This window comes from Pocillopora verrucosa, chromosome 14 (genome assembly GCF_036669915.1).
Source record: "Pocillopora verrucosa isolate sample1 chromosome 14, ASM3666991v2, whole genome shotgun sequence".
NCBI classification, from domain to species: domain Eukaryota; kingdom Metazoa; phylum Cnidaria; class Anthozoa; order Scleractinia; family Pocilloporidae; genus Pocillopora; species Pocillopora verrucosa.
The window spans coordinates 6,943,715-6,964,268 of record NC_089325.1 but is presented as its reverse complement, the minus strand read 5'-3'; the positions used below and the strand labels follow the sequence as shown (position 1 = coordinate 6,964,268).

General features: G+C 41.3%; 1 protein-coding gene across 1 annotated transcript; it reads left to right on the top strand.

Annotated features, from left to right (window-relative positions):
* The first annotated feature begins 319 nt into the window (after positions 1–319).
* Positions 320–20,444, top strand: LOC131794775 (TPR and ankyrin repeat-containing protein 1). The gene is made up of 20 exons (XM_059112322.2): positions 320–583; positions 2,623–2,867; positions 3,189–3,419; positions 4,197–4,427; positions 5,233–5,463; positions 5,854–6,004; positions 6,504–6,901; positions 7,275–7,502; positions 7,709–7,948; positions 8,122–8,272; positions 8,628–9,031; positions 9,350–9,577; positions 9,801–10,031; positions 10,125–10,275; positions 10,447–10,872; positions 11,160–14,362; positions 14,814–15,452; positions 15,936–16,189; positions 16,599–19,417; positions 19,569–20,444. Exons 2-20 carry the CDS (start codon positions 2,640–2,642, stop codon positions 19,775–19,777), a joined length of 10,653 nt encoding a protein of 3,550 aa, XP_058968305.2. The 5' UTR covers positions 320–583; positions 2,623–2,639; the 3' UTR covers positions 19,778–20,444.
* Positions 20,445–20,554: the final 110 nt, after the last annotated feature.

Here is a 20,554-nt window from a genome sequence, read left to right as displayed (position 1 = left end):
ATAAGCCGTTACAAAGTCCAAATTTTTCCACGACATAACTGGAAAGGACGATGGCCTTTTTTGACTTCGTTTTGCATAGGAGATCCTCGTATTGATTTAGCTGACCCAGTTCACGGAATGAGGAGATATTTCAGCTTTGAATAAAAACGTCGGCTTTGTCTGCAAAGAGATAATAAAAAGTGAATATCCATTGCCAAGCGTTTGTCGTCTAAATACGTTTGTGCATAGCCGAGTTTTACTTTGTGTTGACTGGGATCGCTGCCCGCGTGATCACATGACAAGCGCAGTACATATGCACGCGTAGTGTAAGCTGAAGGAAACTGTGAACAGGCTCTTTCGCTTTGAATCATAACATCCGGAATCATTTTTTTCATCGGTGGACGTCATAACTTCTCACTGTGGACCTCTTCCGCAATAACAGCAGCTGCTAGTTTGCAGTGGGGCGAAGACACTGGGCTTTGTAATGACGAAATTGTTTTGAATGAATGAATGAACACATCGACCTCTACCAATAATGTTGTGTTCCTCTCGTCTGCCTCTCATTTTCGCAGGAAATAAAGCTTTCTGTTCGAGTGTGTGAAAGGTAAGGTGTTTTTGAGTGGACTATACTAGTTAGCGAGGTTAGACAGACCTTATGAGAGATATATAAGGTATTCACTGCGTAAACAGTTTCCCCTTTGCTTTTTGTCAAGCTCGAGAGTTGGCGCATTCATGAATTTCTTCACGAGGGATTAAATATTCATTCAGCTGAAGGAATGTCAATAACACAATGCAATATTGCTTTATGTATCCAATGACACTGCTGTTACTCTTATCGTACTTTAGCTGAGCTTGTCAATGGTGTCAAACCATTGAACAGTGGACGAGTTCAGCGTGAATGGTGAACCCAAACTGCTTGTTTGCGAATTTCAAATTTCTGTTGTCTGTCCTACAGTGTGGGAACATTTCATCAGTTATTTCAAGAACAACCTCATTTTATATTGTTATTCAGAGAATAGGAGATTAATATTTCTTTTAATCACAGAAAACTCGCCCTAAAAAGATTGAATGGATGACGCTCAAAGTCTTGTTTTGTTCAATCGGTGATAGGTATGATAGTTATCAGAGTGAACATAGGTTCATTTAATTTCTTTCCGGCTGGTGTTAACCGGAAATAAATCACATTCAACAGTTCTGTGTTCCTTCTTTTGGTAGACGGTTGGAGAGGAACCATTTATGATTTGTTTATGTGATACTTATGTTGAATGTTGAATTGCTATCACTGTTTACAGTCCTGAGGAAGAGTGGTGGGCATACTTCAAACTGGCTAGCTACCATTATAATTCATCAAATTTTTTTGCTTGCATGCAGTTGGTTTTAAAATGTCACGTGACCTGATATGCTTCAGCTAAAACTGGGGAATATGCAATGTCGTAGTCCATCAAATATTTTTGCTTGTGCCTGATTTGCTTAAATGCATCACATGACCAAATATTCCCCCTGCTAAAACTGGAGGACATCCTAGTAGATCACTCCCCTATATTCCCCTTATGTTCAGCCTTACATCCACTTTGATAGGTCTTCTTTTAAGACTTGATTTAAGATGAGAGTGCATTTTGTGGTTGCTATACAGAAGAACAGAAATCTTTGTTTGTTCACAAAATCATACTAGAGATCACTCTAAATTAAACATCCCATGCAGAAAATGGTAAGCTGTTTCAAAACCTTTTTTTTTCACCTGTTACAAAATATTTGAAGGATAATAAATGTGATACCCTCAATTTGGTGCAAAAATATGCATGTTTATTCGTCCATGGATATTATCTGTTCCTTGAAGCTCACCCAACTGCCAAAGAGAGGCTATTGTTCATTTTTTCCATAAGTGATATTCCCCAATTTGTAAATTTTATGTCTAATAAGATAAAATTCTTAGTTAAGAATTTAATTCAAAATGAGAGAGCATTTTGCTATTGTGATAGTGAAAGAGACATATATGGTACACGTTTCTTTCTATGCATTGCAAAACTATTCAAAAGATATCGTAAACACAGTAGCCTCCACTTGGCATGAAAATATCTTGTCCATTTGTCCACATTCTCTGTTACCTTGAAGCTCACATTTTTCCTTGAGCTCCACTTGTGGAAAATGGTTCACTTCTTATAACAAAATGGCTGCACACAAATATCCAGGCATCTTTTTGTGCCAAACTGACTAGTCAACAAATAGAGTCAACAGGTACCCAAAGGTCCCTGGCTCTTAACCTTTTAACTCCCATGAGTGACCAAGGCAGAGTTTCTCTGTACAGTATCAATACAATATCAACCAGATTAATAATGAGAACAAAGAAAAATATCAATTTGGGGGATAATTAATTGATCCAATACTAAATTCTCTGAACTAACATTATAAGAATTGAATGTTGATAGTAAGGAGAATTGCAAATTTGATCTGGGAGTTAAAGGGTTAAAAGCCTCCATGAAAGAAAAGTGAAACAAGTTGCCTTTAGACAAAGTTTCCCTTAGCATCTGAGCTCTTCTAGAGAGCAGTTTAGTTAAAGAGTTGAAAGACTGTTGCAAGTAGTGAATTAAAGGAATTCAAAGATTTTGTTTCAGGCTAAATCTTGAATTCTTATTGTCTCTGCAGTAAAGGAATTTTGAAAGATGGATGCTATAGAGTTGCGGCATCAAGCAATCCTTGCTCATCAGGCTGGAGCACTTGAGCAAGCATTATTGCTATTTACACACAGCATACAACTCACACCTCCAAGCAGACCACACTATGCTGGCAAACTACTGGGAGAAAGAGCAGATTGTTATTGGGACTTGGGATGCAAAGAAGATGCATGCAGTGACATGAAGAGAGCTTTAGAGCTATTTCCAGGAATCAGAGTATGAGCCTTCAACTTCTATACAATCTTCCTATAATTTCTCCTAAAAATTTTTAATAGATTATCACACAGACAGGTGATGAGAATATTAAAAACTATCAGCAACATGTAGGTGTAACAAAGACCTCCTGTCAAAAAATGGTAGGAGACATCACTATGATTTATTACTGGCTTGTGATAAAATTAATGCTCTGCGCAGAGTGTTCTGTAAACTCTGGAATTTATGAGTGTAAGCATCATTGGAAAGAGATTTGCCATATGTAGGTGTGTATACAAACATTTTTGTTCGATAGTTATGTTCACTCAGTTTTAATCTTACCAGGATGGTGCAGAAAAATGGGTACACAGAGGCTTTGAAGCCAATAAAGAAGAGAACTGGTCTGTTTCCACTCAGTGTTTTACTTATTCACTGTTGTTTTGTCCTCGCAACAATATTGCCTTGCTCTCCACTCTGTACGCTTCAAGAGCAGAAACAAACTACAGAACTGAGAGATTTGTGGAAGCACGCAGTGACATTGCAAATTGCTGGAAGGTTGACCCTGCTTTGGTTAAGGTTTGTTTCTCCTATGTCTCCTGAAAGATAATTCATTATTGTTACAATCATTATGATGAATTGCTAGTTGTGAATACCACTTGTTGATTTCCTGGAGACAATGCAGATTGTCATTTGGTTTTCAAGAAAATTCCACTTTGTTGAAAGATTGAAGTGATAGTTCTTATATTTCCATCATATTACAGCACAATGCATTTGAAACAGGAGAAGCCAGTTTCAAGGGAAGGATTCTGTAAATTTTAAACTCCATTAATTTTTGGTGCCTCTGAGTTTGAAAGAATAATACCTGTCTGGAGTTTCATGCAGAAAAACATGTAGAATTGAAAACTTTCTTTTTTAGCTTTTGTTTTTGCCTGTGTTTAATTATTATGTTAAGTAAATTATCAGGTGCACTAAGTCTTGATTTCTGCTTGGCTAAAGAATGTTGGGGTACATACAGGTCCTGGAAAACCCAGAAAGTCTTGGAATTTTATTTTGGCGCTTTCCAATACTGGAAAGTCCTGAAAAAGGCTACAGGTCCTGGAAAGTCCTAGAAATCTGCTTAACTTTAGTAGTAAAATTTTGAGAAGTTACATTATAAGAAATGTATGTAGACTGTAAGGAGAATTGATTTTGAATTTGGGAAATCTTGGGTTTAAGGTGACATTTGGAGTCTTGGAAAAATCAATCTGAGTCCTGGAAAGGTCTTGGAAAAGTCACTGAATTTGTTTCTGGAAAAGGTACAAACCCCGATACATTGCTGTAAATATTAACATATGTTTTACCTCTGTATTGCAGCAAGAAGGCAGGCGCTGCAAGGATAAAGGCATCCGGTTATATCAAGCACACAAGTACAATCAAGCCATTGTTTCTCTTGGACTTGCAAAGGAGTTTTTGCCACGTTCTATGAATGAGTTTCATGCACAACTACAGAGCTATTTGGCATCTTGTTATTTTAGTCTGCAGCAGTATCCAGAAGCATTAGAGGCTGGTAAAGAGGCATACAAGATCAGGCCAGGGAGGGCTCAGGTCAGTATTTTGCATTGCTAACATTGGGAATTGTAACGGTGTGCTGATTTGCTGTTTTGCTATCATTGGAAGATGCACAGCACTGCTCATATTTAAGGTGAAAGTCTTGATTCTAACCTTAATCCTGAATTCTCAAAAGTTTTGATAATCAAATATCAAGTTTCAAGGTTGGATTAAAGAGTTTTATATTCAGGAATCTATATTCAAATTTAAAGAATCTAGTTACAAAACCCTCAAAGAATGATTTTAGGAAACAATTCCAATTTCAAAAGCAAAACAACGGCATTGGACAAAGTGCTTGGCTCATGACATCCTTTATTCATACTAGCTATTCTCAAAATTTGCAAATGTTATTTAGATTCAAGGATCAAGAACTGAGAAGCAAGGAATATGTCTCTCAAGACTGTCAACTTTTATTTAAACATTGCTATATGCCAAAACAAATTGTGAAGAGGTGCTTCCTTTGTAATTTAAAACTCATATATTCATGAATGAGTTTCCATGTAGGCTTAGAAAGGTCTTTTGTTGCTTGAAATTGTAGACATTTTGACTCCCAGGTTTGTATTCATTCCAAGAGTCTCTTGACTCGCAAGATAAGACAGACTCTGACCCAGGTTGTGTAAGAATAAGGAGCCGTGTGAGGATGGCAAAAAGCACAGCATGGTGTTGAGGGGGCCTGGCTCCCTCTTCTGTTGCCCGAACCTGGCATTTGCTTTAAACATTTAGTAGTTCACTATGTGAAAGGAGGCTAATAGCACAACTGCACAATAGCAATGACAGAAAGCAGCATCCTTTACCATTGCAGGGTGAGGCAAAAAGGTGGAAGGAAAGAGGCAAACAACTTTTTAAAGAAAACAAGTTGGATCTGCTAGTTGACTGTTATTCTCTGGCAATCAACTATGCTCCTACCAGTGAGCGAGAACTGCTGGCGCAGCTACTGTGTAATCGCTCTCTGGTCTTTATAAGAAATAACATGTATAAGGAAGCAGTCTTGGATGCTGAGCGCTGTGTCAAGATTAGGAACAACTGGTCAAAAGTGAGTTCACAAAGGATGTTTGATTAGATCAAATGCGGGGTCACTTGCCATTTGTGAAGCTTTATTGTTTGATTAATGTTTTAAATTGTGTCAGTGAAGTTCTTTTACTTTCTAGAGCTCCATGAGAAATGTACTTGAAACATTGCAGGAATGAAAGTTTCTTGCTTGAAAAAAAGGATAGTTGATAAATAGTCACAATAATCTAGGTTTCATTGTGAGATTTTTACCACTGACTCATATTGCAAATAAAATTTTTTTAAATTTATTTCAAAGAAGCTTCACATGATGTGGTCCTGAGCAATGATAGAGAATTTATACAATCATGTAGCTTTCTAAGTTTAACTCGTTGTTTAATCTCACTTTGCATAAATTTTGTTTCCTGTATACCAGGCACATTATAGGCTGGGATCAAGCTTAGCTGGTTTGAAGCGTTATACAGAGGCAATGCATTCTTTTGCTACAGCTCTTGATCTTGCTGAAACCGAGGAGGAGAAGTATGACACCCTGCTACAGATCACCACGGTAGCCCCTGAGGCAAGAGGTAGATATTTAGCATTGGGTGCTACCTTTTTTCCCATTTCACAGGGTTTTCATTGGGTCACAGAGATCAGAGAGTGCTCTGGCTTGTATGCAAAATTCTCTGTCTTAATTTCATGGGCTGTCTTTTCTCATATATATTACACTGTACATTCTCCTGTTACTTCACACTTCTCTGTAGCCACAACATAGAAAACCCTGTTTTTTATATGATTAAACTGGTTGATGCCATTTTTCCAGACCTATATGTTCAAGGCAGATCCAGATTAATGGCTGGTTTTTTATGAGATCAGTTTAAAGTAAACAGGGCACAGTCAGCAACAACAATTGTCTTAGGGGAACTTAATATTTTAATATTTTATGAAGCAGAGGTTGATCCTCTGGGTTGTAAGCTGGTATTTGCAGGCAAGGCCCAAAGTTATTGTACTTGAACTTAAATTACTACTCCACAGCTAGATTGAGCCATTGTTTACTCTTGTATATGTCTTGTTTTCATACTTCAGATGGAACAATGGGTGTAGATGAAGGATTTTGCTCTCAAGTCATTATCCAGAGAGCTGTAGATGATGCAATATCAAAGCAGGACTGGGAGAGGCTTGGTGTGTTGTTTGTTGGTGGTGGAGGCCCTTATGATGCTCCTGTTGGGGAAGGAGGGCTAGCTAGTGGATGTGACTCCTCTCAAGTGCCTTTAGATCTGGTCATAGCATCAAGTGTGGCCTACAAATCAAACCTTTTGACAGTACTGTTGGAGTTTGGGGCTTGTGTGGATGGACTGCCACTGTGTCAAAAGCCTCCCTTATTAACAGCATTGGAGATGGAGGAATTTGACATTGCAGCTAAGCTGATAAGTGAGGGTGCTCAACTGGCCTGTGTTTCAAATCAGCCTCAGCTCCATTCAAAGGTTTTTGATGTTTAATGAATTAATTTTTTTTCTTTTGTGCACAGTATATCAAGTGAGAGAAAGCTTTGTCCTCTTCCTATGTTACTGTGCTTTATTTATTAATCCTTTTTTTGAAAGGGGCGGGGGGGCTGGAGGTTGAAGAATTACTCCCCTCTCTCCTTTTGCTGTACTTCTGCTACTGGTCTTTTTGACATTTTGACAACTTAACTATCAACTGGGGTTAGCTTCCTATCCATGCAGGTTCAAATGCTTTGGTCACTCTTTATAAAGTGAAGCAATACACTGGCAATAGTGGGTTTGTGATTTTGAAGTAATGCCTGCTATGTCATGCTTCTGTGACGTTTCTGAAGGTTTCTTAATTGGTCTATTTCAGGCTCAAGCAAATTTCTGGAAAGGAGAAGCTAACAAGATGATCCAACGCATGGAAACAGAGAAAGCCTCCCAATGCTACAACTTAGCATTAGAATATGCTCCAGAACAAGCCATAGAACTCAAGAGGGAATGTTTTGATGTGCTAGCTGACATCTGTTTTGAGGGCTACAAGTTTACAGAGTGCATTGAATATGGAGAAAAAGGATATGCTCAACCAATGAAAAATGAGGTAAGAGATTTGTATGTTGAAGTTAATTTTGTGACAGAGCTCTAAGTCCACAAAGGAGCAGATGGACAGTGTCTCTACTCTATACTTGGGAGCACAAATGAGTACCAGAATCTAGCAGGGTAACCTGACAAAGTATGAAGTAGCCATGCTCAAACTCCAGTTGCATGCCAGAAGACTGTTGAGTTTTATTGTTGATCTTTTTCAAGGAGTCTGTTCAGAAATGGAGAGAACGGGGAAATAAACTGTTCAAAGAGAGAAAGTATGAGCTGGTGGTCCAATATTACTCCTTGGCAATGAAGTATATACCAGAGACCATGGAGAATGTGCAAAAGATGAGAGCAGTCTTGTTAAGTAATAGATGTGCTGCTTACATTAACCTGGAGAGTTATGATAAGGCAAAGGAAGATGCTGAGAGATGTGTTCAGGTTGAACCTCAGTGGTCTAAGGTACGTAAAGGCAAAGTATTGTGTGATGTAAATGTATGTAATTGAATAACTAAAGTTTGGAGGTGAGTATTTGAGTTCATGTGATCCTATGTCCTGGTATCCCAGTGTGTCCTGCTATCAAGAATCCTGTCATGTAAACAAAAATCTTCTCCTGAGTGTGTTTTTTTTTGTAGGGATACTACCGTCTTGGTTCCTGCTTAAACTACCTTGGTCAGAACTTAGAAGCCCTCAGAAGTTTTTGTGATGGACTTAAAAGGGCAGAGACAGATGATGACAAGTTTTCCCTTGCGTCTCACATAATTTCTACGGCTATGGATGTAAAAGGTACTGAATATCATCGTCATTTAGTAAAAAGATTGTCAAGGTGGCTCTAGTGATGCATGTATTTAGTTTGGTCACGAATCAGTCTGTATCATATTGTACTCTTATCACCCCACATTAGTTGACTTTCCAACAACATTCTCTTTGCCTTCCGCACAATGTTGTGAAAAAATTTTGTAAGTAACCTCAAAAATGATGGGGTACATCTTACCTGTGGAGCCTTCTTTGATACTAAGGAGATTAAAAAACCCATGAATGCTAGTGTGATTTTTCACTCAGTAAACTTGCTTTCCGAGGCTATACATTTGAATTTTTAAGGATGTTTCAACTCTAATTATTTTATTCTTGTTTGTCGAAGATGGAACACTTGCGATGACCTGTCGCATTCCCAGAGCCACAGCACAGAGACTGATCAAAGACGTCTGCGCCAAGAAGGAATGGAACAAGCTGCAATTGCTATTCCTTGGAGGTGATAGTCAAAGGTCATTTGACAAAGGTCGTGGAGGTGTTGCAACTGGATGTAATGCTGGAATTGTTCCTATTAGTCAAGTGCTTGAGTCATCTGTACACGACCGTGATAAGCTTATTGCTGTGTTGCTGGATCATGGAGCTCTTGCCAATGGTCTGCATGGTTCTAAAAACCCACCTTTGTCTGTTGCTTTGGAGATGGAACATTACGGTATTGCCTATACCCTTTTGAAGCATGGAGCTGATCCATCCGGGATTTGTTGTTCAAGAGTTACAGGGTCTCATCACCGTGAGGTGACTATGTTTTTGTATGATATCGTATCAGCGATTGTTTCCCCTTATATGAATTTAATTTACATTGATGAAATATATGTTCGACCTTCAAGTACTAACAGATAAATGCTCAAGGACGAATAGTACCTAGAAAAAAAATATAGTTTTGCATGTGTCACGGAAAAGCTCAGCTGGAAAGTGATTGAATTTTGCAAGATCATTTCCTGGGCCCTGAAAGTCTTAAATTTGAATTCTGAGTTATAAAATGTCGTGGATGATGACTACATCTCAGTAGGGATGTTTATAATGTTGTTTTGGTTTTTTTTGTAATTTTTACAGAGTCGAGGTCATTTCTGGAAAGATGAAGGTGTCAGGGCTTTGAGTGCAAAGGATTACAGTCAAGCTATCAAATTGTTGAATTTAGCTCTTCAGTTTCCAAACAATTCAGCAGATTTGAGTTATATTGTGAACAACTCTCTGGCAACAGCATATTTTGAAACAAAGCAATATGTGAAGGCAGTGGAGAAAGGCCGGGAATGCTTTAAGTTTAGACCAACTAAATCACAGGTACAGTACGTTTCTGAAAATATTCTAGAATGTTGTAGTATTCTTTGCTTTAGCCTGTTCCAAACTCTTGGTCAGCGGAGGAACCACGGCGAGCGAATGTTACTTTGCGATTGTCAGAGGAAACGTTAATCCCCTCACCCTTCAGCTTTTCCACTTGTCTCCACTGACTGAGAGCCTGGATTGATCTTAATCTTGTGAATGCGTCTAAATCTCTTTAAACCAGACGGAAGCAAGTAAGTGGAAAGAGAGAGGCAAGAGGCTTTTTTCTGAGAAGGAATTCTCTACTCTAGTTGAGTACTACACTTTGTCCATGCAATATGTTCCAAGCAACGACAAGGAATTTCTGGCTACGCTACTGTGTAATCGTGCTCTAGCTCATTACAACATCGGCAACTACCAACAAGGTCTTACAGACGCCAAGAGCTGTACAAGATTCAGGCCAGAGTGGTACAAGGTAGGTCATATTTTTGACCGTCGTCAGTTTTGCTTTATATCCAAACAAGTGTCTACAGAGGAGACAAAGCTATTTGTAATTTGGTTGTTGTAGGGTTTTGTGCGGCAAGGATTCTGTCATGCATGCCTGGATCAGAATAGAGATGCTGTAAGAGCCTTCGGTGAAGGATTGAGAAGGGCAGAAAATGATGGAGACAAGTTTGCTATACTTTCTCAAATCGTGGATCTGGGCCTCAATCTGTCAGGTAATGGGCCGCCTTTCTGTTTCTATTTATAATTACTGTGATCTTATTTAACTTATCCCCTATCTAAAGACTTGAATCGTGAGACTTGCAGATAGTTATCCGTTGCTCAGCAAATTGTAGTTAGCTCTTTCATTGTTTTTGTTTTTCCTGTTGTTTTTGCTTCCCTTGTAGATGGAACTTCAAGTATAACGTGCAGTGTATCAAACCCAACTCTGGAAAAGCTGATCAAGCAGCTGTCAGAGAAAAAGGCGTGGGACAAGTTACATGTCCTATACCTTGGGGGTGGAGGACCTCAGCGCTATTCACCAGGTGAGGGTGGCCTAGCGACTGGTATTGATGCATCCGGGATACCTATTGAGCTTGTGTTTGGGGCAGCTGAAAAGTACCGGGTTCCTCTCATTGCGGCTCTTTTGGAAAATGGTGCCTCCTCTAACGGACTTGGCAAGGCAAGCAAATGCCCTCTGGAACTAGCCATGGAGAATGAAGAATACAACATGGTGGTTACATTGCTACAGTATCACGCCGACTCTGCGTGTATTATGAGTAAAGCTGGTGATTCACTTCTGCACGAAGCTTTGAGGCAAGCATTTGCAACCGGTAGGTAAGACTGTTCCGTTAAACGCATTTCAGCTTATTCTTTGTCATTCCTCATATTTTATTTCGTCAGGAGTCCTTGTTTTCCAGGTTTTTTCAGTAATAGATTTTGCCCTGTACAGTATAACGAGTTCTATGGAAAATTTGGTCGCTTAGCGCTTTATAGTGTATCTCTTAACTCTTTCTTAATATAAGAAATTACGTGAAATCATTTGTCGTGATTATGCTTTCAAAGTAGCTTTTCTTCTTGATAAATAGTTTTCTGGTTTCTTGAATTGTCGTACTTACAGGGAACACTGGACTAATTCAAGCCCTTCTTAACTCTGAGCTGTTTGACCCTGACACGGTAGATAGCAGCGGGAACACGCTCTTCCACCTAGTGGCCTTTGGAAATTGCTCCAGGAGGAAATGCGGAATTATCAGTGTTCTAACAGATGCGGGAGCCAATCCAATCGTAAAAAACACGGACGGCAAGGTCCCGTTGGATTATCTAACTAAGAAAGACCCGCGGGCAAAGTTGATCAGGCAGGCCATTAACTCTTACAAGAGTTGCAAGAAGTCGGATGGTGGTAAGAGGAAGAGGAAAGTTGGGAAACAATCAGAAAAGACAGTGCCTGGACACGAAACAGCAGCAGGAGAGGAAGGAGTTCAGGAAGAGGCAGAGAATGAGTGGTGTAATGCTGCAGATCAGGATATACCAGAAGGCAAGCATCAAGTTGTAAAGGTGAAAGCTGGAGATAAAAAGCCCATGCCGGTAGCCGTACTGGTGAAGAAAGATCCTCTGTATGACCTTCGTGCGAGCATCAAGAGCATGATTGAATGCATCAGTGTTGAGACTTTGATGGAAACCGAGAGTGAGAATGCAAGCGGGGCTGTGGACAACTCGGAAATTGAAACTACAAAAGATGACCCTAGGATTGAACGGCTCGACAAGGAAGAACATCATGTCCCTGACATCGAAAGAATTATAGATGACGAGGACGATGAAGAGGCAACTGAAGAAGAACTCGAGGTAGACCTAGAGTCCCCTTTTGAAGATTTGCCATGGGAAGTGGACTGCACAGACCAATTCTGGAAAGCTCTACAGAACACTAACGTCAGTGATTCCTTAAAGCGACGTATTATCGGCAAGATTCGGATGCTGGCTGAGGGTCGATGGACAAATACACTTTGCAGGAGGTTGGATGGAATGCCTAAAAAACGCAATATCATGCTGTTTGAGGCCAAATTAACACGAGCTTCTCGGATTATTTGGGAACTGACAGTCGCGTTTTCAGCCAAATGCAGTAATGATCCTGAGTTAAGAATACAAACGGAAACATCTGTTGGGAGAATTTATTCCGAAATTATTCGTGTATGGGACGTTGCAGCGGACCGAGATGGCCTTATGGCGAAAGTTGAGAGCATCGTTAAGTCTCATGATAGAGGATTGAGTTGTAACGTGAAAAAAGAGTTGTCTGGATTTAGGAAAGGAAATGATAAAGTGACAAATGCCAGTGGCGAACGACTGCCAAATTTCTTTGTTGAACTGTCTGAAAAAGTAGAGGATTTCTCGCAAGCGAAGACAACGAAACTTGAAAAGTCCTCCGATAAATGTAGAGGTTCGCAGTTCTTCTTCCCACCAGCAAGTCCAAATGATATGGAGTTCCACATTCTTAAATTCTACTCCTTTTCCTCACCCTTGATTAACTCAGTTCTTCACAGTAACCCTACAGCCAAAGTGGATTTTCCCTTTAGAGTTACTGAGCTTGAGCACGCTATTATCAACTTGCGTCAAAGTCAACCATGCCCTATCATTCTTCTCGGTCGAAGTGGCACCGGTAAGACAACCTGCTGTTTATACAGGTTGTGGAATGAGTTTCAGTTTTATTGGGAGAAGGCGGCCACTGCAGGACCTCATATCCCTAAAGTCACGCACTATTTGCCCAAAGCTGATTCCTATGGAAGTATCACAGCTTGTGAGCTGCCAGAGGAATTACCCCTCCAGTTGTCAAGTTCCAATGTTACAGAAGACATTGTAGAGCACTCACCAACAGACGAGTTTATCAGAGCCAAGGATGCTCGGCGCAAAGACTACGAAGAAGGCGACGACACAGTAGAACCTTCCGAGTTTGAGGAAACGACAGCTGCCCAGTATGAACATCTGCATCAGGTCTTTATTACAAAAAACTCGGTGCTTTGCAGTGAGGTTCAGAAAAATTTTTCCGAGCTCAGCCACGCTTGTCCTGCCGCAAGGGAACACGTGGAAAAGGAAACCACAGCTCTGCCGTCCAGAATTCAAGATATCGATGATGCTGCGTGGCCTCTTTTTATTAATTCTCGTGACTGGTTGCTTTTATTAGATGCCTCCCTTCCTGGCTGCGAGTTTTTTCCTCGTGACGAGGATGGCAGTCTGTTGAGAAAGATTTACGGATGGGGAGAAGAAGAATGTCACTTGGTGGCTATTGAAGACGATTCTGACAGCGAAGTCGAGGAGCAAGACGATGTGCATGTCAATGACACAAATGATGTTGTGTGTAACCGGTCGGATCCCAAAAGCTTTGACCCCAGACGTGAGGTCACTTACGTTGTGTTCGTATCAGAGCTGTGGCCAAGAATGGTGAAGAAAGTTAAGGCTCAGTACCATCCAACTCTAGTCTGGACTGAAATCCGATCTTTCATCAAGGGATCCGTTGAGGCCTTGCATGCTGAACACGGTTTCTTGACTTTAGAAGAATATTCAGATCTTGGAAGGAAGCGAGCTCCAAACTTCTCTGCCGATCGTGAAGTTGTTTACTCTCTTTTCGTTATGTACCAGAACACTAAACGATCATTGCGAATGTTTGACGAAGCTGACGTCGTTCACAACATTTACACTCGTCTGCAGAAAGTCCAAGTCCCTGATTGGTCTGTTCATCGGTTCTACGTTGACGAAACTCAAGATTTCACTCAAGCTGAACTGTGTTTGCTGATCCGTTGTAGCCGCGATCCAAACGGTCTTTTTTTCACCGGTGACACGGCTCAAAGTATTATGAGAGGAATAGCGTTTCGATTCAACGATTTGAAATCATTATTCTTTTACTCGCAGCAGTCTTACCAATCCCTTGGCTTTCAGTCGGGAGTTAGGGTCCCAAATAAACTATATCAGTTAACACACAACTATCGCTCGCATGCAGGGATTTTGCGGCTCGCCTCTAGTGTTGTGGACCTGTTACTTCATTACTTTCCAGAGTCTTTTGATCGCCTTGAGAAAGATCAAGGATTATTTGAAGGACCTAAACCTGTGCTGTTAGAGTCATGTAGTTTCGGCGATCTGGCGATGATTCTTCGAGGAAATCGTCGGCAATCTTCGAGAATTGAGTTCGGTGCACATCAAGTCATACTTGTGGCCTCAGAAGAAGCTCGGGATCAGATGCCCGATGAGTTGAAACAAGCTCTAATCCTAACAATTTACGAGTCGAAGGGCTTGGAGTTTGATGATGTCCTAATTTACAACTTCTTCAAAGACTCTCAGGTGAGTTCCAGACCGGTGGTTTGCCATTTATGGCGGATTTTGTTTGTCCCGCAATATTTTTTTGTATTCAGGCGTTCCGTACACAAATTGCCGTCGAGGCTCTAAAACGCATACACGGGTGCAAGTTGTAGACATAAAAGCCTCCAGAATTTCTTGAAAAGCAAGTAAGAACACTGTCAAAGGGATAGTGTTTTTTACAAGGTTATCAAATACTTTTCCCATTCCCATCCACATGGCAAATATCACATGCTTACCAAATTTTCATGTGAAGCAAGCGTGGAAACTGTATCGCTCCAATCTAAGTTACACCTGTCTATGTCTGTAGAATTTGTGCTTTCTGCACTTTACAGTGATACTTCGTCGTCTCCAGCGTGCACTGAGCCCTGCTAGCAAAGCAGGACTCCTGATTTTTTCCCAGACAGAATTGTGCTTGTTTTGTTTGCATACATAGGCTAAAAAAGAGTGGCGAGTTGTGACCTCTTACATGAAAGAGCTCTCAGAAGGAAGGATCGTAGACACCTCAGGACTGATAGAACTCGCTGAAGAGGACTTAGAAATAACATCGCGTCCCCTTGACTTTGACTCAGACAGACACAGGGTGCTCAACTCTGAGTTCAAGTTTTTGTACACGGCCATTACTCGCGCAAGGGTCAACGTGTGGTTCTTTGATGAAGACGAAGAAACCCGGGCACCAGTGTTTGAGTACTTCCAAAAGCGTAGCCTTGTTCGCGTGATACGCATGTCAGGTGAAGCTAACGAAACAGATCAGCTGACCAGTATGTTCGTGGAGAAGTCAGCAGAAGCTGAGTGGTGCCAGCAAGGGCATTATTTTTATAACAAAGAGCTATGGGAGGTGGCTGTAAAATGCTTCACAATGGCCAGCGATCAAGTTATGATAAAGAAGAGTCAAGCCCAGTTGCAGGCCGCTGAAGCAAGTAAAATAAAAGGTAACCCTAAGGCGATGAGAGCACAGTTCCTGAAGGCTGCGGATCAGTTTTTACAGTGTGCCATGTTGGATGAGGGCGCCAAGTGTTTGCATAATGCTCGCGAGAGACTGTTGCTCGCCAGACTAAATAAGAAATTAGGAAAGGTAAGCACAGAATGGTTCTAGACACTGTTTCCATAAGCATCCGGAACAAGTTCGTTTTTTGTTCTTTTATTTGCGTGAGCTTGTAATGACGTTAATTGTGATTGATTTAAGCAATGATGTGCAAACTTTCTTCTTTGAATCTCTGGATCAATATCAGTATCTGGGCAACTGCCCACCTACCCCTCCCCTAACTCAACAACAGTCAATTGACAACAAGTTTAGGGGGAGGGGTAGGTGGGCAGTTGCCCAGATACTGATATTGATCCGTATCTCTTTTAAACCATTAGCTCAAACTTGCTTTTCTACCTAAATTTGCATTATTCTATGGTTGATATCTCTATGATACTTCTATTATCTTGAGTTCGAAGTATTCAGTGCGATTTGCTAGGGCGTATTCTTACCAGCCTTTGAAGTAAACGGGAGCCAATGTCGTTGTTCCTATCGCCCACAACACCGTTTTTTTTATCCCATTGTCTGCAATAGTTTGAAGACGCAGCGAAACAGCTCAGGAAGGAACGCTATTACTTGGAAGCCAGTCAGTGTTATGAGATGATTAATGATTACCACCAAGCGGTGGAGGTACTGTGTCAAGGCAATCTCTACAAGGAGGCTATCGATACCTTACAGCGGTACAAGAGTCTGGTGGGAGCTGATACTAGTAAAGGAGGAATCCGTCCACCCAGAGAGTCACGGACGGTGGAGCGACTGTGTCATCAACTGGCGGAAGAACATTTCAGGTAGGTTTTAAAACGTTGACTGATTGGCTAAGCGAATTTGGCTTGGCTGATCTGTAACATTTTGGGCAATTGGTCTGACTTTGCAATGGAATTGTAATACATTGCAATACGTTTGCGAATTTCAAAATAGTTGATTGACAGAAAACGATCCGTCAGCAGCCTTTCCGTTTGCTTATTTTTTCGTTTTGTTAAGAAACAAGAACTTAATAGAAGTTTATTTGTAATATCGTTCGATGGTGCTGTTGTTTCCTACACCTTTTTCTAATTTTCATCATTTATTATTATCATTTTCTTTTTGTTGCCTTTTTTCTATTTTCTCATATAGTGTAGCAATTCAGTTGAAACAGTTCTTATTTTTTGAGGGTGAACTTTGACTCTTAAGCTTCTTATTGGTCTGTTCATATTTTAGTTCTGGCCGTCTTGATGAAATGGTCTCCGTCCTTGAGGGTTTACCTTCCACAAACGATCGAATCCTTTTTCTGGAGAACCACGGGTGTGTTCAAGAAGCTATGGAGGCACTGGTCGATGAAGGCAGATACACAGATGCTGGCAACCTCTTGAGCAAAAATGGCAGATTTATTGAAGCGGTAAAGTTTGTACACACGAAGAGCTTTGCAGCCGAGTGCTTTCTGTCCGCAGCACGATGTGCCCAGAATCATGCTTGTTTTAATGAACGTCGTGATTTGGTTGAGGGATCTGCTGAAAGAGCTTTGGAACTATTTGAAGATTGCAACGATGAGAACGGTCAGGCGCAATGTCTGCTGATTCTTGCGAGATTGAATGAAGATGTGGAAGATGCCAGAAGTGCCCGGGAGCTATTTAAGAAAGTAAACAATATTTGTGGCGAGGTAGAGGCATGTCTCGAGCTTTTCACCATTTCAAATGAAGATGTTGCTCTTGTTGATTTTCCTGGTGTCTTTGTTACTAGCTTGAACAAACTGTTCGGTCTTATTATGGCGCTCAATAAGCCTCAAAAAAGTGTCGTGGAGCTTCAGAAGGTGGAAATGTGCGAGGCGTATTTTGGTGTTTTCAAGGGAGATAAATCAGACGTGAGATGCGCTTTTGTCAACAGTGGTGCGCTGTTCGTCACGTCTGTCCCTTACAGCCAAGATGAAGTTAAGGTTGACAAAGTGGTACTTGATGAGGGAACCGCACGATGGCGAATTGCAAGACACTTGTGTGACCTGGCTTTTGAACTAGTCCAGAACATTGGTCAAAGAGTAGAATCCAGTGTACGTTTTCATGGTATCTGTCGAAAGTTCCTTGTTGGCTTGAGTTGCAATCCTGGACATTGTCAGTTTCATCACGCTGAGTTCTCACAGTCACATTTTGAAAAGCTGTTTACTGCCTTGTGCACTCAAATTCATGTGAACGCCTTTGTTCAGTTATTCGCAGATGCCATTGGCCGCTTCGTCCCTGAGAGAAAGCTTTCGCAAAAGCTGCTCACTCGTGAAATACAAGACTTTCAAGCGTGTCGGCAATTGTACGACCTTCTCTTTCCAAAGATGGGCTTGCATATTTCTTTCCTTGGTAGAGAACACGTTCGCTTTCTTCGCAGGCATAGCGCTATCAGAGAGCGCTTGTCCAGTTACGCGGAGTTCTCATGGAAGATTACAAAGGAAAGCCAAAGATGGGTGAACCCTAACAAGTTCTTTAAGATCTCACGGATCCTTAACCTGGTTGGACAACCCGGCAAGATCGGGGCTCTGCTCTCCGTAGAGGAAAAAGGCTTTGCAATGAGGAACATGCCCTGCGATGGAATGCTCCAAGACAAATACCATGGAGGTTTCCGTAGTTTCTTCCGTTTGTTTCAGGAGGGTAACTCTGTCCTCCATATGTACGGTGATGTCTTGAATGCTGCACACTCCTTTATCAGGAGATTCTTCAGCGTGATCGCATGGAGGTCTTCCATTCCTTTTCCTTCCGCTGCCAACACAAGTGCCGTCTTTGAGCACCAATTAGTCTCGTGTCTGGCGTTGTTTGCATGTTTGTTTAAAGACTACGAGAATCCAGTCTGTCTACCCGAGAGCTATCTCCATCTGATTGACTTCTGGGACGCAGTACACGGTTCAGACAAGTTCCCCTCCTTGTTTAGTATCGTTGAAGCCACAGCCGCGAGAATTCCTTCTTTCAAAGGAATCCGAGGAGTCCAGCGTTTACTGGAGTACACAGTCCAGCTAATGTCAGGACAAGTCCACGGTCGGTTCAACTTAATAACCAGTGCTTTCAGTGTCAGTTCAATTGAGCGCGCACGGCTGTCAGGTGAATCAGAGAGAATTCTGATTTTGGCTATGACCATGTTGTGTAACTACGGTAGTGGTATCCCAGCAGCTCCATGTGGCCGTCTCATCCAATCCTTGCGCAGTGTCACCGTTCACCCACTCTTTCCCGTTCGAGTACAGAGGGCACTGAAAGCCGCACAAAACGCCAAGGGTGTTCGAGACGTTGTTACCGCAATGCAAACTTTACTATCGCAAAGGAACGAAGCTTTATTTTCAGTTCGTTGGTGCAACGGAGGGTTTCTCACTGCCGAGGTGAATGTTGCTTACTTCAAGCAGTCGTTTAGCACTGATCCGGCTCCTTGGCATTCGCAGACCACGGACTCAAGTGAGCCACTCGTAGATGTGTACTCTCCATCGGAGTTTCAGATGCCAACAGGATACCTGGAAGAACAGAGGAAGGAGCGCGCTTTAGAAACCAAGCGTGAAAATGCAGCTGTTAAAATTCAGAGATGGTTTCGTCGAATCAAACGCGAAACCCCGGAAACTACACCGTACGATAAAGTTGAAGAGCAGTCAGCGGACTCTGATACACTCCACTTTGAGCGTTTTAAGGTAGACGCTTCAGCTTGTAGTATATGCTGTGTGCGCTTCAGCGACAAGTCCGAGGGTGGAAATTACGAGTCGCACATTGTTAAAGAGAGTCAGCACTGGCGTCAGCTTCATTTGTTCAAACAATACAAACAGCTGTTTGTCGGGAAGATCGGGCCTCTGTTTAAAGCTGAGAAGGAGCTTCGTGACGAGTTGAATGCTCTAGCTGAACGGAATAGGGTTGGTTCGCACGATTTTGGTCTTGATGTCCAGCGGCTTGACCACGTTGGTGCACGCGTAGGTGAATGTGTGCGAGATATCGAGTCCCGTTGTGAGTGGGGTGATACGGGCCGCTTGATGCATGAAGTCGAGGCTTTGGGAGCGACCATTAAGGAAGTACAGGAAATTGTAAGGCAAGGTGAGAATATAAAAATATTTACAAAATCGGAAGGTCAGAGTTCAGCACCCTCACGGAACCATATTTTTCCTTTGTTCCGCGCTCAAGTCGAATTTCATAGCTGTTTATTGCGAAAAATTATAACCGTAGATATTTTCTCGTGTGATTGTAGACCTACAGAAATTGCGAGGTGTGGGAACAACGGTTGAAAGATCAGACTACCCTGAAGGAAATGAAGACTTTGCTGATGAAGAAGACATCTTGGATTTGCGTGGGCCTAAAGAGGGCGGAGCCAAAGGGGGAGGAGGAGGAAAGCGAGATGGCAAGAAGAGGAACCGGGGAAAACGTGGGCGTGATAAAACACGTTTTAGACAGTCATGAACGTTCAGTTCTGTGAAGGAAGATTTCTAATGAGAGTTAGGGCCATTTTCAAATGCAGCTTTTGTAGAGGCTCATTTTTTGCTTTAGCAAATGGTCTTTGGATAAAAAAAAGTATCTAAGTGTACTGTATAAGTTCAGTTAAAAGAACTGTTATCTTTTTCCTTTTTTTTTTCCTCCTACGTCTATTACTTCGTCACGATTACTTATTTCGATATTCTAAGAGCAGTTGCTCAAGACATGATGAAGAAATATCGACAGAAATGCTGCAACATCTTAGAACTTTGAGTATCCCTTAGGACTTTGTTGATTGTTTTGTTTCAGTGTAGGATGGATAAAATAACGTTACTTTAACATTGCCTTTATCTATTGAGTCACAATTTAAACACGACTCTTATTTAAATTAGCGTTAGTCATTTTAGGAGTAATTTTCCGGCAGATTTGAGTAAGTGCCCATGTTTCCTGCGTGACTTCATATTAATTAAGGTGTTAAGCGAGCATGGGAAATAAATTAAATTTTTATTGATTACTCTTATTTAAATTAGTGTCAGTCAGTTGAGGAGTAATTTTCCGGCAGATTTGAGTAAGTGCCTATGTTTCCTGCATGACTTCAAATTAATTAAGGTGTTAAGCGAGCATGGGAAGTAAAGTAAAGTTTTATTGATTACCACATTGCTATTTTCTTTACTGTACCAAGACTGGTATTATTCTTAATGAAAAACTACCAGAACAATTTTTTTTCTTGGTTAGTATGAAAAGAATTGGTGAGGTGTTGGTGGG